Here is a 16,973-nt window from a genome sequence, read left to right as displayed (position 1 = left end):
ATTATTGAAAGCTGTGACAAGCACCCTGCAATACAATAGTTGCATCATTTGAGTTTAGAGCTTTAAAGGCTTTGTGTCATGTTGCTCTTCCTGCCAGTCTTTCTTTCAAGCCCAACAATGATGGCCAAACTTTTACAGAGAGGGAAAATATCTCTGAGAGACATCATAACTCTTTAACTTCTAAGAAGTTCATGCAAGCTCTGTCAAGTCTTACTGGTCCTGTCTCTCTACAGCTCAAAATTCGTCGGTGGTGCTCTGCTGGTGGTCCACACTTCTTGAGGATCCTTTCTTGTATCCTATCTTTCATGATGGCTTGCTCTTGTCATGTTTCTTACAGACTCCATTCCACTACAGAAACCATAGCTTTTTAAAAAAAATATCTAGTCTAGTTTCTGCCATAGTCTTCTTTCTGGTGCCCCTAACACATAAATATTCTCTCTCCTCCTCTTCCTCCTCCTCCTCCTCATGCTTCTTCTTCTTCTTCTTCTTCTTCTTCTTCTTCTTCTTCTTCTTCTTCTTCTTCTCTCTCTCTCTCTCTCTCTCTCTCTCTCTCTCTCTCTCTCTCTCTCTCTCACTCTCTCTCTCTCTCCATCTGCTTATCTTATAAGCAATTCTTTCTCATGTTCCAGACTCCACCCAGCATCTGCTGCCCTAGCATACCTCTTTGGCTGCCTTAAAGGGCACTTTACACCACAGACCTCTGGTCCAGCTGTATGTGGTGCCATGCAAATTTTTGCTGCTCTGCACTTGTGGTATTGGGTTTGTACGTAACTAGATTTTTAAATACTATGTGGGTGGATGACAAATGGATGAAAGGGGAAAGAGAGGAAAGGAGGAAGGGGAAAGTCATAATATACCACTTCAAAAGAAGTGTCCATGGGGAACTAGTTCCATTATAAGAATTTGTAGTGAGAAAAAATTATAATAGATAAGTAGAAATTAATGTCAGGCATGGGAAAAATGGGAACTCTTGACAATATCCCTGTGATCCCCTCTAATGGATGCTATCAGCAGGGAATTCCACAGGAGCCATTAAGATGTATGGTGACAGGAGAGTGAAGACACATACCCTGATGGAACTGCAAGCTAAAGCCCTGCTCCCTATTTTCCCTAGCAGCACCAGTTCCCAGGGTCAGAATGATCATGTCCACAAAGGTCACAGGGGAGGGGACTTCCTTCTGCCCCAAGCCATTACACTATCAAGGACCAAATCAGACTTTAGAGATGACGAAGAAAAGCCTACTTCATCTCCACAGGAAAGTGCTCAGCCTTGTGGCTCCACAGCTGTGTTCCAGATGTATTTTAGAAGAAGAGCCAAGGAGAAACCTGATTCTTGGAAGGTACGCTTTCACTAGGACTCCCTTTTTAGAAGGGAGAGGTGTGGTGTACAGGGATGAGCCAAAGCTCTGCAAGCAGATGAAGCTGAGGTCACATGTCTACACTGCCAACTAAGAATGGGCACTTGCTGAGAGCTGGTCGTGGCAGAGAGGCATGCTTTCTATCAAGTAGTTCAGGGTTTTCAGGGGAGGACAAGTGGCCTCCTTGGTCCCCAGGAAGAGAAGGTGCTAAGGCTGGGACTCAAGCCCAGGCATGTCTGTTCCTAAAGAGCACTGTCCTCAGTGTGTATAGAGCTGTATGCCTCAGTTTCCTCACCTCACTCACAGGGTGGGATGGAGGAACACCAGCTTTACAGAAATGCCAGCAAGATCTCTCTCTCTCTCTCTCTCTCTCTCTCTCTCTCTCTCTCTCTCTCTCTCTCTCTCTCTCTCACACACACACACACACACACACACACACACACACACACACACACAAAGAAACTCATTGGGGAGTTCTCAGACATAAGGACAGATACTGCAGAAAACCCAAGTCATTTCGTGCTGCCTTTGTGAACGCATTCCAGAACTTTCTGTCTGAAGAGAGGTGAAAGGCTAGGTGAGGGAGGCACAACCCTTTGTGAGAAGGCAAGAAGACACAGCAGTTGAAAAGTAGAATATAGAATGGATCTGACGTGAAGCTGCCCAGCTGTAATGCGTAAACCAAACGCAGCTGGCCTTCCACTTGAGTACACTCAGGTTTATTAGAATCTAATCACATTTTACTCCCTACGGTAGTGACTGAGTTAAACTATTGAGACCAGACTGATTGGCCCAGAAAAACCACAAGTTCTAGCCATCTCGGCCTTTACAGAAAAGGATTGTAAAAAAAGTATGGGCCAAATCTGACTCTAGATCTCTTCCCTGGGTACCATTCTGTGTTTTCCAAGAGGGCTTTCTGAAGCCCTTCCCATCCTGATGGTCCCCACATGATCCACGCAGGGGATCCTCTAGGCAGAGCCACCCCATCTAACCCTCAACCTCCTGCTGATTGGACCTGAGAGTCACTTTTGACCAAGAACCCCAGAGGAAACTTATGATTGGCTTCACAGCTTCCCATTTACTTCCTGTTATAATATGAACACAGTGTCCATGCATGTATATAAACACCCGCACACTGACTTGATGGTGTTCATCCAGAGAGCTCAGGACACTGCACATTCAAGTGTGAGAACACAGTAGCTGGCATGTGTCACATACCCTCACTGTGACCTTGTTACTCCCACTTAGCAGACGTCACTATCCAGTCTTCTTCCCACTTCTCATCCTCCTGCCTGGGCAGCTCTAAGATGACAGAAAGACAGGATGTGTGTGTGTGTGTGTGTGTGTGTGTGTGTGTGTGTGTGTGTGTGTGTGTGTGTGTGTGTGTGTGTTCTGTCCCAAGAGGAGCTAGGATTCCTCACCCATTGATATTGGGTTTGGTGACCTCAAGCTCTTCTTGGGAGGCAGCCTGCTCAAGCTGCACAAGGCCATTTAACAAAGCCTCCATCTCTTTGTTTATCTCATGGGGAGAGGTTCTGCCACCAGGGGCTCCTGTAAGACAAACACTTACCAAGCCACACTGCCAAGTATAAAATCTGCAGTAAATGCCGCTTGGGAATGGCAATGTTCCTGTACTCTGTGCTAGGATGGGGGTGTAGCTCAAATCCATTTTGCAACTTGGCAAGGATTTTAGAAAGTCTATGCAGCTTTTGTGTTGCAACAAATGTAAATAAGAGAGGGAATAACAGAAGGTATCTCCCTCTTGCTCAATAGAAAACACTCTCCAGCTCACTGCACGTAGGTTGAAGGCTTCCATCTCGTCATGCAACCCTTGACTCTGGTGATGGAACAATGAGCCCACTCTACCCCCACACCACCACACCCCATCCCCGGGAGCTGCAGATTGGTTATACGGCCAAAAGGAATGAAAACTAGAGGTGGAATCAAAATAAAACTGGATGGAAGTGTCCTAGATTATCTAGCTGTAGGTCATTAAAATGGCTCTTAAATCAGAAGGATATGTGATTTGGGAAGCAGGGAAGGTCAGAAAACTACAGTACTGCTGCCCTTGACAACGAAAGAGGGATTCTGGGGCTGGCTTGGAGAAGTGGGTGGAGTCAGATGCCTCCACGGCCTCTAGAAGGAACAAGACACCAGGATCCCTTCACTTTAACCAAGAACCTTGTTGCAGTTCAGCCCACTGAAATATAAGAAAAAGCAACTAAGTCTGGAATGACTGTAAAGAGAGCAACAAGAAACTGACACATCTTTCATTCACAATGCAGCTGCATTCCCACAAAATTGATCTTCAAAGATGCTCATGGATGAGAGCAAGAACAGCCAAGTCATCCTGTACCAGGTCTCATCTCCACAAGCAACAGAGGGGGCTGGCCAACAGCTACGTAGAGGTTGAGAGGAACGACACCTTGCCAAAACAAAAGCAATAAATGCCAAGCCAGGATACAGAGTAGACACTGGCTTTCTTCTCACAGTGATCCCAGTGCCGCCAAGGTTCAAGCTGAGGAAGAGCTAACAGAACGGACAGTGAAACACACTGGCTTCTTCTTCCTACTGAGCCTTGTGAGTAATGGCTAATGAGTGAATGCCATGAAAACCGGTGGCAGAAAATACTTATTGGCCAAGACATCGGTGACTCCTCCAGAGCTCAGTGGCCTTTCCTGAAGCCTACTAAGGTTCTGTACTTCAGTACAGAGGGAAGTGGGTACCTACCACAGCCCAGAGGGTCCTGACTGGTGGCTGAGACTCTGTAGAATCCTTCCAAGCACCCAAGCTGAATCCTGGGAGAAGTGGCGAAGCTGTCCCCATTGAGGAAGTACAAGGAGGTGTCTGCTGGGAATGTCTTGGAGTCCAGATAAAGCTGGAACTTGCCACTTTGGATCAGATCTGCAAAGCGCCCAAGGAGATCCTGGCCCATGAAAGCCTTTTCTGTAAGATATATATATATAAGGCAAAGGTCATGCCACTGTTTCCTGCAGAGTCAGGGATAATAGCAGGGTGAGACTTCCTAGAACACCCTGGCAGAAAGGGCACACGGGTATCAAAGATTCTTTCATTAGATATCAGGACAGACTGGGCTTAGAGAAGGTGAGTGGCTGGCCCAAAGCCACACACATAAGTAAAACTCTAACCTAAGTCTCAGGCTTTGTAGCACCAAAGTAACCCATCTTGGTGCAGGATACTCATTACAATACACCATTCAGGTCATCTGCCACCTCTGAGGATCTGCACACTAAGGGTCAGGGTGCATGTCTGTTTGACAGGCCTAGGAATGCTTTGATTTAGGATGGGAAGGTTCCCAAGGGATAGTGAATGTGAAAAGACCCTGCACAAGAAAAGCACAGCCTTCCGTTGGAAAATGTGGCTTTCACAATTCTGCTAAGCATGAAGAAGGCTATGGCTTCCCAAGCGGAAAGCTGAGGACTGCCGTGCAAGGAGCTGCAACAGACCACTGTGTGCAGAAGTCATCCATGCTGCTACCTGGCACTGGTAATCTGGATGTGGCCTGAAGCCACAGTCATCACTGTCCTCACATTGAACCTGGGACAAACATCTCATGCTGTTATAATAGAAAATACTCCCAAATTATCCAGGCTTTCTCAGAGGAAGGTTAATGGAAGCCCATATCCATAATGCTAGGTACTGTCAAGGTGACATCAGGAAGTCAAGAGAATGACAGACCTATAGGCTGCCTCCTGGATTCTACTCCAGCCATGTTTTTAAAAGAGATTTCTGTCTTAGAGCAGAGGTTAAGTTCCAGGTACTCTGGGTAACTCTGGGTATCTGGCCACTGAACGACAGAAGGGAGCCAGGAGTTAACATCCAGATCCTACTTAGTAATGTGTAGACTGTTCCCTACCCTACCTGAAAGCTCAAAGAAAACAGGGCACACTTATGGTAGCTCACATATAATTCATTCTGCCCTTTCTCTTAGGCCTTTAGGGTCTCTCTGTTTATCCCTAGCATAACAGTCAAGGTTTAAATAGGGTTACTGTGCTGAGATGGTTTCTTAGTGAAGTGGGTGGTACGTAAATTGTAAGCCAGGAAAGACCTCTTTCTCTCCATCCAATCTTCCTTCATACTCTATCTCACCTCTACACAGAAGTCTCTAGGCTTTATAGGCTTTATGATGCTATTTACCCCCATTGACCAGAACTCTACCGGCTTTTGTATACTTTTCTTTGAGACTTGCATACAATGTCATTTGGCCATATCACCCCAATGCTTTCCCCTAACTCTTTCCAGATCAACCCCCCCACACCCACTTCCACAATTTCACCTCTTCCATTTTTCTAGTAATCTATTAATTATCTATTAATCTATTAATCTGTTCAGTTTATACTATCCATGTGAGATGGCTCAGAGGCTTTGAGTACTGGCTGCTCTCAGAGAGGACCAGAGTTCAAAGCCCAGAACCCACATTGAATGGCTCACAAGCACTTGTGACACCAGTTCCAGGCAATCTAAATTCTACGTACTTTTTAATACACAATTGTCTCCTCTCAAGGGCTAGACACAATTCTCCCTGTGGCGTTATGAGAAAAGACTAAGGCCTTCCCAGTTCTGTTGTAGGGAGGAGTCTGAGGCTTGATGAGGCTGCCCAGCTTCAGCAAGGCAGACAAACATGCTAAATACAGATAGACATACCAACGCTGCGCAAATCTGGAAGTGAAGCCACTGAGATGTTCTCCAGTTGTAATTTCCACGTGACATTCACTCCTAAACGCTCTGCAGTCAGACATGCTACCTGTACTGAGGAGTTGTCACAGACAGTGCTGGAAACCAGGGTCCCAAATGTCTTTACCTGCGTGGAGAGGGACACCTTGGTTAAGGGACAAGGAACAAGAAGCTGCTGATATCAAGCATGTGTCTGGAGTCTGAAGGGTTCTCTGTTACTTATGTTACTCCTGTAACCTTCCACCACCCTGCTCCTCTGGACTGGGAACCGAAAAGCTTCTTCCCCACCCAAGGCTGCCTGACCGTGATGCTGAGTTCAGCCTCACTGTGGGAAAGGCTGGCACATACCCAGATCTGGCAGAAGCCACGGGCTGTCAGCTCATCCAGTATGAAGACCTGGAAGGCCTGCAACAAGCCGGAGTAGTCAGCACTGCACATCTTGCCTGGTGGGAGCAGGAGCTGGAAGTGTGCTTGAGTTTGCATGGTCTGCCACAGCTGAGGCCCTGCAGCCAAGCAGAAGAGGTCAGTGGGCTGAGGCAATAGGACTTCTTTTCCTGTGGATGCTCCTTGATACATAGCCTCTCTTCATTCAGCGTCAGTGCACAAGCATTGCCTTTTTGTACTGATGTCCTAAGATACCCCATACTTTCTGGTTCACTGCCTTAACTCTGAATCACTTAGCCTCCTCACATAAAGCCCAGAGCTGCTTCAGCCTCTAAATGAGGATGCTTCTTCATAGGGATTCTGATGTTCCCCCTGGGAAATCTCCCATAATGCATTGCATATAAATATCACCATGCCACATGATTTGGCAGGCTAGGGGTAGATGTTCTCTAATGCTGTTCAGTAGTCGATGAGGACTGACTTCTTTCAGCTGTGGCCACCCTGTCCTAATCAAGAGACAGACTGTTTATTCTTGCCCTTTTTCTGCATGAGAAGCCTCTATAACCCATAGTGCTTTGTGGCTAATCCTATCCTGGACACTCTGGCAGTCAGCTAGAGGTTTGTGATATAGGTAAGCCCCAGGATGTGGGGTCTCCACCTCCGATGCCTCTCCTAACACCGCCCCAGGAAGGTCAAGTGTAAGAATCCAGCTGTCGGATTCTTCTGGGGCTTCTCACACCTTGGCCTTGCCAAGTCAGCCTGCCCCACTATTGCATGTGTAGGTGAGTTTGCCTTTACCTGAGTTGAGTAAAACAACAGAACGAGCTGTACATAAGGAGAAGTCTGGCATTTTCCCAAGGCACTGATGCCCACCTGGCAGAAGTCTTGCACGGCTGTGCTACCAGGCATGCACCATGGAGGTCAAGGTAGATATGGGGAGAGGTTAGCGCTCACCATAAAGTGAACTGGAAGGCCAGAGCGCATCCTGTATGGTCCCTAAACTCAGCAGCTGGAGCACCTGCCAACTGAAGATGTTTCCAACCCAAGTAACCACAGGCAACCTAGAATAACATCAATTCTCCCATAGAAAACATGGCTCCAAAAGACCTAATAAGACCTAATTCCAGGAGCAGCTGGTCTATCTGCCCCTTCTGAAGCCATGCTCCATGAAGCCAGCTCTCCAACCCTGGTGCCACCTGACTTACCAGGAAAAGGCTGCCCTTGAGTGGGAGGGAGGCTCTGTAGCAATAGCCCTGTGAGGGAACACAGTGCAGTGTCCCCATCTCTACTCACGCTGGCAGGCTCGGAGTGGTGGCAGGGACACCCAGCGCTGACTCTCCAGGCTACAAATCAGCGGCCCTAATGGGAATGCACTCCGGGAGCCCTGGCGGCATAGCAGCTGGCACTGCTGAACAGCAGACACTCCTGGGCCAGAGGCTGTCTCACAGAAGATCACTCCATCAGCCACATCTGTCCCCAAGAACGGCAGTGGACACTGTGGGCCTGAGAGCAGAGAGGAAGAAGAGCCATGGGCACCACTCAGGCTTCAACCCAGCCCCTGCCTGCCTTTCTGCTTCCCTTGATTGGGACCCAGGCTCTTGCTGGCTGTGGCCTTCTCTGTCCAGACTTGGGTCTTACCCCCTCCTTCCATGCCCTCTCTTTGGATAAGCGCACTATCTCTCAGTTTCACCAGACAGGAAAAAAAAAAAGTGAGTCTTGCAACAGCATCTCCAGCTACCTTACAAAACCAGTGAGCCACCATACTCTTTACCTCGGGGCTCACAGCCCAGCTACTGAAACACACACACACACACACACACACACACACACACACACACACACACACACACTCAGTATTTCCTCAATCATAAATAAAAACAAACAAGCTGTCACATATTTAGATGTCAGAAATGTGAGTTCCCACGAGGTCCTGCAATCAGGATGCTTCTCCTGATTAGGTACAATAGGGAAAGGCAGGCCAGACTCCATTGAGCTGCCATAATAGATTCCTGAGGCACCAGGCTCTTCCCAACTTCAAGTCCAGGCTATGCACTTTGTAAGTGCACACACCAGTTTCCCCAGCACAACAATCGTCTTGATGCCCTGCTCATTCCTGTTCTAAAAGCCCAGCATCTCAGAGACCCACCACCACCACCACAACCTAGTATAGCTTGAGACTTTCTGCCTACGGTCCCTGCAGCAGCTCCAGACTTACTCTCACAGGCAGGCTGAGTGCCTACCACACGGGTCCCAGGCACTTCCTCTCCACTGCCCAGGACACACCAGCAACTTCCCTGAGCCAAGTCACACTGCACTGGGGAGAAGCCGCCGTCCTGTGCCTCACAAACTGGAGTGTAGCCAGGGCCAACTTTCCTGGATAGGGCTCCACTCTTGAGAACATCACAGAGGCCTGGGCCTGTACAAAGACAAGTGAAGGGGACCATGTTCTGACCTTGCACTCAGCACAGACACAGCTGCCACATATCTCGCTATTATCCCTGCCTTAGGAGCCCAGTTGTTGGAGGAGTCTTTGCTCTGTCTTTCCCATTGCCTATCCCAGAGGGCCTTAGACCCTCATGGGAGATTTCAGAGATGATCCACTATAGAGACAGGTAATAAGAGTGCAGTGTGGATCCATGCACAGTCCTGAACCAGTAACCAGAGGCCCATGAAGCCTCCGAGGAAACTCCTGGAGATCTGTGAGAATCCATTCACCAGAAATAGGGAGAAATAGATACCTTGCCAAAGAGCCCAGGGTTAGCCTTGGGGGACGTGAGCACATGACACAGAGCCATAGGGCTGGAAAAAGCATGTAGTGTCCCAGGGCTGACAGCCCGTGACCCCCAAAAGTGCCAGCACTCCCATAGGCAGAGACAGATGCTGAAAGTGATAGTGGCTACTGCTTCTTGGTTACGGAGCACAGCCATCTCTTGGCCACACTGGCTTTTCTGAGACCCTTCAAGGTAGGAAGAATGCCTGCTCTATAGATGAGAAAGCTGGCGCACATTTGGATCAGGAGCTGTGTCCAGCTGCGGAGGTGGCAGGGTTGAGGCTCTGGCCAGTGCTCACCTGGCAGGCTTTAGGACAAGGGGAGGGATGTTACTCACACTGAGCACTGCCGTTAGTGTTTGGTGGCATCGCTTCTCCTGAGGCTGGGTCCACACACCAAGTCCCTGTTCCTGCTGTCTGCTGCCTGACGTACTCTCCCGTCTGTGAGAAAGCCAAAATCATTTCATTATATGGAAGGTTTTGCAGCTTCGCTTACTGGTGAGAGAAAACTCCCTTCCTAAACAAATGGTGACAGTTTTTCCAGACAAAGAAGGTTGTCCACTAGGGAGTCCCATTCAAACTTTGTGGCCATTCTCTGAATTGTTGGCCATCAAGCAATGACAAGTTGTGTCATTTGAGATCAGGGAAAGTTGAGTCTTAGGATTGTGAGGCAATGGAGCAACGTCCATTGGAGTAGCAGGACTCCAACATGCCCACATCATCCAGTTCCACACTGCCCAGAAATAACTCCATAAATTCCAGAAGTGCCTTTTAATACGGAGCCTCAAGAAGCACTAAGTGTCTGTAGTTAGTAATGCAGGCATGCCCTAGGACAGTGACCCAAGCCCTACCTCTCAGTGTTGGCTTCTCCTCTCCTGGCCTGGCCTGAGTTAGCAGGGTTTCCAAGCATGACACTTCAACTATCTAGTCCTCAGTTTCCGCACCTAAAAAGCCAGGAAGCTGGACTAGATTGATCATTTCTTTTGCTGTGTTATGTGTGTGTGTGGGGGGGGGGGTATATACATGTGTGTATAGATATGCATCGATGCATTTGTGTGTGCATGGAGGTCAAAGGACAGCCTCAGCTTTTGTTCCTCAGGTACCATGCACCTACTATTTTTAGACTATATATGAGCCTAGAACTCACCACTTAGGTTAGGCTAGTGGCCAGGAACCTCAGGCTTCTACCCATCTCTGCCTCCTCATTCCTGAGATTATAAAGAAGGCACTATGATGTTCAGCTTCTGCTAGACAGGTTCTGGGGAAGAAGCAACGGTCTCCATGCATGTAAGGCGAGCACTTTATAGACTAAGCCATCTCCCCAGGCCTGGTCTCAGAGCACTCTCACTCTAGGAAGTCTGTCAGCAGGCATGCCCCGTCCTTCTTCTGCAACCCAAAGCCCTGAGCACAGAGACACTGGCTTGAGAAGAACACCAGCCAGCGATGTGTGCTGAGCGCTGCACTCACTGGCTGCCACTTGCTGGCTTTATGCTATGCCATAGCTGGCCTGCAGACAATGACATTTAACCAGCATTCCCAAGAGCCTCACAAACACCTTCCTCCCAGGTGAGTCACAGAATGCGCAAGCACCCCAGAGAAGATGGGACACTGATGCCCTCATCATCCTACACAGAGAAAGAGAGATCAGGTGGCATGCCTCTGACCACAGCTGTTCAGCTGCAGAGGTAAGACTCAAGCCCAGGGGAAGAACAGAGAGAACTTGATGGGAGAAATTTAGATGGATAATACCAGCCTCGATTCATTGAGACCAGAATCAAGTGTAGCTGTTAGTTAACTACCTGTCCTTGGAGGAGAAGGGAAACCAGAGAGACGCAGCTATCAGTTTGGGCAATGCAGGTCTTGGCTGTTGTTTATCGGTATCATAGCTGGCAAGAACCTACACAATCTGAGCCACCAGGCCGCATGCCAGAATCAGTCTCCCTGCCCTCAGCAGTCACAGTCCCGCATTTCCTTTCTTGTCAGGACAGCCATGCTGGGGACATTAGAAAGGCTTGTCCCCAGGGGAAGGTGATTTCTAAACCAAGATAAAAAGATTAAACTATGTTGGCAAGTTTCCCTACAAATTAATTGATAACAGGACCATATTCATGGACCTTCATGATGACCACGGCATTGCTCAGCATTACATGTCTGCATGAATTTCTATACTGCCAATTTCATCCAAGTTTCTTTTGTGAGTCTTATACTGAATGAACTAGAAATGTAGGAAGTCCAACTTCAGCCAGGGGAGGCCAGTGTTGGAGCTACCTTCTCTCCTTGCATCCTTCCTGTGTCCACAGAAGCTCACCGGTAGGCAGGTGGGCGTGTACAGAAGCTCACCTGCAGGCAGGTGGGCGTGTACAGAAGCTCACCTGTAGGCAGGTGGGCATGTACAGAAGCTCACCTGTAGGCAGGTGGGCGTGTACAGGTCTCTTGGACCTGGGTTTCTTTGGGGTCCAGCCTGTTTCCATGCTGAAAGCAGTCCATTGGCTCGGGATAGCTCGCAGCTTGTGGGGCCTGTGGAAGAGAGGGGCTGTGAACAGATGGCTGTGGAACCAAGGGAAGGCAGGCAGTGGCTAACTCCAGTCTTCAGACCTGTAGATATGTGTTCCACAAAGCTACAACCTCAAGAGTGACAGGCTCAAGTTCAGGGACAGGTGCATGTGGGGTGTATCGGTGGCTTTCAAGGGTCAAGCGGGCTATCGGTGGCTCAGGAGTGACCCTCGGTGAGAGGCTGGGCTGTAGGAATACATGTGAGACAGTGATATAACTCCAGCAGTTGGAAGTGCCCAGGAGCCAGGGCACAGAGATCAAAGCCAAGCTCTGTCGCCAGTCTTAGCTCTTCCTAGTACATATCCAGTGAGAGTACCAAAATGGAAGGCCTAAAGTCATCATGACCCAGATCTGGGGACATAAAAATAAAAAGTGTCCAAGGCATTCTCAGAGACTAGACCCTAGAGTCCCTCACAGTTGCATGATCGAGGTCCAGCAGCGTAGATGCCATTCTAGAGGTCAGATTAAAGACTCCCATGGGCTTTACTTACACTGGGGCATCTGTGAGAAGCGTGTTGTCAGTGAGTCTGGGATGAACTCTCCCTGCCCATCCACACACCAACAGTGTCCTGGAAAAGACCCATAGTCCATAAGCCCAGGAGGCATGCTAGGGACTCTCCTAAAACTGCTGTTTTGCATTCATAACAATTCCAACAAGGTAGTCTGTCTGGCCCAGAAACACTGCCTAACACTGTATACCATCAAAAGACTTAGCATCCAACTCTCCTAGCAAATGAGCACTTCACCTCCACACTGACTGGAAGTCCCTGCTTGTCTTACATAGCGGAGATAGCTATTAGTAGAGAAGTTAACAGTTTTTCCTAGTTGCTAAAAAGGGGCCAATAATCTGGACCACTTGCCCCCCACTGTAAGTGTTCTTACCCCCTCAATACTTATCCACCTTCCCAAAGTCTCCTTACCAGTCCCAGCATGACACTGTATGGGCTCCCAGCCTCCAAAAGTATTGCACTGTGGCATGTAGGGCCCTGACCACAGAAGACTGGCTTCTCCATCCGACGCTCCCAGGGAAGCACGGAGACTCTGATAGAAAGTCAAAGCTAGAGGCACAGAAAGAAAAAGCAGAATGTGACAGCTGCCTAGTGGACTCTGTCCTGAGATAAACCAAGCACATCTCCAGACAGGTCCTCACAAGATAGCTTTCCTATAACCTGGCAAGCATCCAACCTGAAATTTCACTTAGACTCTTGGGCAGCCGGAGGCACTCAGCAGATCGCTCTGTGACAGTGAGCTCTAGACTGCAACTGGAGGACTCTCTACAGCTCTGTACAGTAACCTCACAGAGCACTGATGAGGCTGGTGAGTGCCTTCCTGTGCCTGGGCTGCACTGTACACTAGAGAAGAATCACTGTCATCCAAAGGTAGGTTGTACATCAGATGTGTCATCCTTTTGGCACTGGGCTGCAACATTGTCATCTACGAAGTTCAGTCTCAAGAACTACACAGTTGAGTTACCAGAATAAAATTACATATGTCTCATAATGCTTTGAGTAAGTTTATGGCTTTCCATTGGGTCCTGTTCCTAGTTATCCTGGGACACGTGTGGCCTACAGAGCAGCAGTTAGACATGCCTGGTAAGGATTAACGGAGTCTTTCCTATGGCCCTATGAGGTACTAGCATCCCATCTGACCAGTGACAAAGCTGAGGCAGACAGATAACTACTTAGCTGAGGCCTCACAACAGGACATGGAAGGCATGCTTTGACCACACAGAGCTGTCACACCACAGCACTCCAGCCCTTGCATGCCGCCTCTGCTCAGCACTCACCACCATTCCATACATCACGCATTTACTGATCTAGCTTGTATATGTGGTCCTCTTATTTGGGATCCTTGGTACAGATGTTTATTTTACACAAAGAACAGAATCTGGCTCATAATGTATGCTGAAGAAACCACTGATCTAGGCAAGCTGGTGCACACTTGTCATCCTAACTATCAGGGAAATAGAGGCAAGAGGATCTCAAGTTGCAGATTAGCCACAGCTACAGGGTGAATTCAAGGCCAGTGTGGAAACTTAATAAGATGCTGTCTCAAAATTAATTTTTTAATTAAAAAAAAACAAAAGGGGGTGTGGCTCAGTGGAATAGTATTTGCCTTGCATACATAAGGCTCTAGTATATATAAGACTAGTAAAAAAGGAACAAATGAAGGAAAGAAAGAGGGATCCCAGGAGCGGTTGGAGTAAATACCGCTATGTATGCATGCATGAGAGGAGAGACAAAGAGAAGTAAGCAGTGGCCAGAGGCCAAAGCCACCTAGTCTCCATCTCCCAGATCCTCATCCCAGGTTCCTGCCACACTACAGAGCTGTGTGATTTCTCTCCCATCCATTTTCCCCTGTCTGGCCTCTAACTTTTCTACAAATGCAAGTGGCTAGGATATAGCTCTTCCTCGGTACCCTAGAAAATTATCCCTTCTGGTGTAGACTTTGCAGAATTCTGCACACTTGGGAAGTTCTTCCCAACCTGTTGCCTATCATAGATGGTCCTCATGGCTTCCAGAGGAGACATCGCAGCTCTACGGGTAGCACCAGCATGCAGTCAGACACCAGGATCTATATTTGAAGGAGCCTGTTGCTGTGCATGGAGCTCTCAAAGCTGGTAAGTTTCTATGTAAATCCTGGTATCACACCTCTTGACTGTATGATCAGGAGCAAGTTTTTCTACCCATCTGTTCATGCATTTGCTCCTCAGTGGAATGGGCTCAGTAATGGCCAGGGTAAGTGCTCCACTAAATTAAAAGAGTTGATAGGTGACATGCATTGAGTTGATATCCACAACCCCTACACCAGCAGATTCTAGACACTGCCACCATTTTCTGCTTGCCAAAGGTGCTTTGTGGCTCTCAATCCCTCCTTGACATGGGACCGCAATCCCTAGATTTCAAAGCAAAGTGCAGGTTGGTTCTCTTTCTAGAGTCTTCCTCTTTATAGTCCAAGGTATATAGACCCAGAGCATGAGGCTAGCAGGAGAGCAACTCCCTTAGCTTGACCTCTGAAGAAAACATCACCATGGCACATGGTAACAAATCATGCTCGCCGCAGCCTGTCTACATTTTGTACTGATCAAAGTGATGCCAGCTTCAGGACTGCAGAACCACTACTCCCTTGAGAGCATCAGACTCAATCAAGGCACAGGAATTAAAATAATGGCTATCCCATGCAAAGGAGAAGCCCCTATGTTTCTGAGGACAAAAGGGAAGAAAGAGCAGCAATGTGAGTGATGAGCGTGTAAAGGAAAGTGGGGAAGGCATGGTGCTTCTTCCTGTAGAACAGTTGTCTGGTGATGGAGACCAGCAGAAACAGACTGATTTGTGAGGTCCTTCTCTGAAGTTAGAACAGAGACACCAGTCCTAAGCCAGCAGCAGGTGCCCGCAGCAGAAGGCAGGAAGGCTCCAGCTTGTTGTCAGGAATTCTCTCTGATGTCACATAAATGTTCTCAGGAGGAGGGTAGCCCAGAGACCCCAGAGACCACTAATAAGGGGAGGGGACCCAAACAAGGGTGGGAGAGAGATGGGTCTCAAGGTGAGGTCAGTGAAAGCTCACTGGGGTCAGGGCCTCTTGCCAGATCAGGCTGTAGGCAGAGGAAGGATGCTTCCTCTCAGTCAAGCTAGGTCTCAGCAGTGACTCCAGCTCTTCCATATACAGCTGGGCAGGGCACAGGACACTAACCACATGGACTAGGCTACTAGGCTTCCTGACCCAGCTTTCATACTTAGCAGATGAGTAAATCTGGGCCAGTGACTAATCCAGGACTCAACTTCTCTGTGTAAAGAGCCACAGGTAGTATTGTGGCTTTGTTCTTCTGAAATGTGAACAGGATTAACCCAAAGACCCAATCATGTCCTTGGCATGCAAGTGCCTTGTCATGGGCTAGGTTTAACCACTGTGTGGCTGTTGCTAGGGCAAAGGACTATGTTCCTCTGTCACATCCGTAGATGAAACAAACCTTTGGGTCCTGCTCTCAAAATACCCTGAGCTCACATGAACAATGGCTGATCAGCAAAGAGGGTCATCTTCCTTCTCCCTTCCTACAGCTTTGGGGGTGAAAGGAACCTTAAGACAGGTCAAGAATTGAGAGCACCTGGGGCCTTTTAACAAGACTATGGTCCTAAAGGCTGCAGGGGCCACCTACAGTGCCCAGTGTGAAGCCCCCAGGACTCTGCTGAAGGATCATGGGACCTTTAGGTAAAGCTTTGTCTAGGGGCACAGAACTGCTCTGCATTCCCAGCAACCTGGCAGCCCCATGGCAACCAAATTAAGTCCCAGAGAGCTAGATGCAAGCTCTTGCTTTCCCCAAATGAGATGGGGTGAGGCCTTTGAACACAACACTCACTGGACTGAGCAGCCAAATGAATGGCATATTCACTCCCACGTAGAAACTTCTCAGAGAAAGCCTCCCGGGATGTGTAGAGATGAAGAAGGCCAAGCTCCTCACTGGTCAGCTGGATTCCCTTGGCCACTAAGAAACTCTCTCCCAGTGGAAAGGAAGAGCCATTGGAGGCTGAGACAATCTCTTCCGTTTCCTTAATAAACCTCATGACACGAAGTTTCACTTCCTCACAGGGTCCGGGACCTAGGGCAAATCAAAGAGCACAGGTGGATTCAGTCACCAAGTCCAGCTCTCTTTGCACTTTCTTCTTGACCTCCTTCAGGAGCCATTCATGGGGGAACCTGCAGAAGATTGGTGACATGCAGTGTTTACACCATGCTAGACTCATATGAAATACATTCACAGGATCTAATTTAATCTGGGTACCAGTCTAAGAAGACACTTACTTCCACAAGTCCAAGTTTCATTTCTATTGCTGTACTGTCCCCACCAAAGAACAACATATGGAAGAAAGGATTTCAATGGCTTTCAATTCTAGGCCATGGACCACCATTGAAGGAAGCTGAAACAGACTCAACAGGAACTTGAAGGCAGCACTGATATTTCACACAGCATAGCTTCTGACCACTGAACTTCCCTCAGAGCCAAAGAAATGCAGCAGGAACCATGGAGAATTTTTCTTGCTGGCTGGCAAGCAATTTATGCTTGGCTAGCTTTTGAATATAGTTTGGTACCACCTGAGTAGGGAATGGTACTGCCAACCGTGGTCTGGGCCTTACAACGTCAATAAACAATCAAGAGAATACGCCAAGGACATATCCATGGGCCAGTATGATTTAGATATTTCCTCAATTGAGTTTTTT

General features: G+C 48.2%; 1 protein-coding gene across 1 annotated transcript in view; it reads right to left on the bottom strand.

Annotated features, from left to right (window-relative positions):
* Positions 1 to 16,973, bottom strand: part of TG (thyroglobulin) — a gene marked incomplete at its 5' end in the record, with an annotated part of 180,634 nt that overhangs the window by 144,449 nt on the left and 19,212 nt on the right. Inside the window, 10 exons of the mRNA XM_084747919.1 lie at positions 4,089 to 4,304; positions 6,024 to 6,180; positions 6,402 to 6,556; positions 7,731 to 7,940; positions 8,653 to 8,853; positions 9,545 to 9,647; positions 11,611 to 11,723; positions 12,251 to 12,328; positions 12,680 to 12,817; positions 16,114 to 16,353. Of these exons, the coding sequence (XP_084604045.1) occupies positions 4,089 to 4,304; positions 6,024 to 6,180; positions 6,402 to 6,556; positions 7,731 to 7,940; positions 8,653 to 8,853; positions 9,545 to 9,647; positions 11,611 to 11,723; positions 12,251 to 12,328; positions 12,680 to 12,817; positions 16,114 to 16,353 (1,611 nt within the window). The remainder of the gene's footprint in view (positions 1 to 4,088; positions 4,305 to 6,023; positions 6,181 to 6,401; positions 6,557 to 7,730; positions 7,941 to 8,652; positions 8,854 to 9,544; positions 9,648 to 11,610; positions 11,724 to 12,250; positions 12,329 to 12,679; positions 12,818 to 16,113; positions 16,354 to 16,973) is intronic.

The sequence above is a fragment of the Acomys minous genome, assembly GCF_964271855.1.
Source record: "Acomys minous genome assembly, chromosome: 12".
Classification (NCBI taxonomy): Eukaryota; Metazoa; Chordata; class Mammalia; order Rodentia; family Muridae; genus Acomys; species Acomys minous.
Note: the sequence above shows the minus strand (reverse complement) of the source record. Positions and strands in the feature narration are given on the sequence as shown.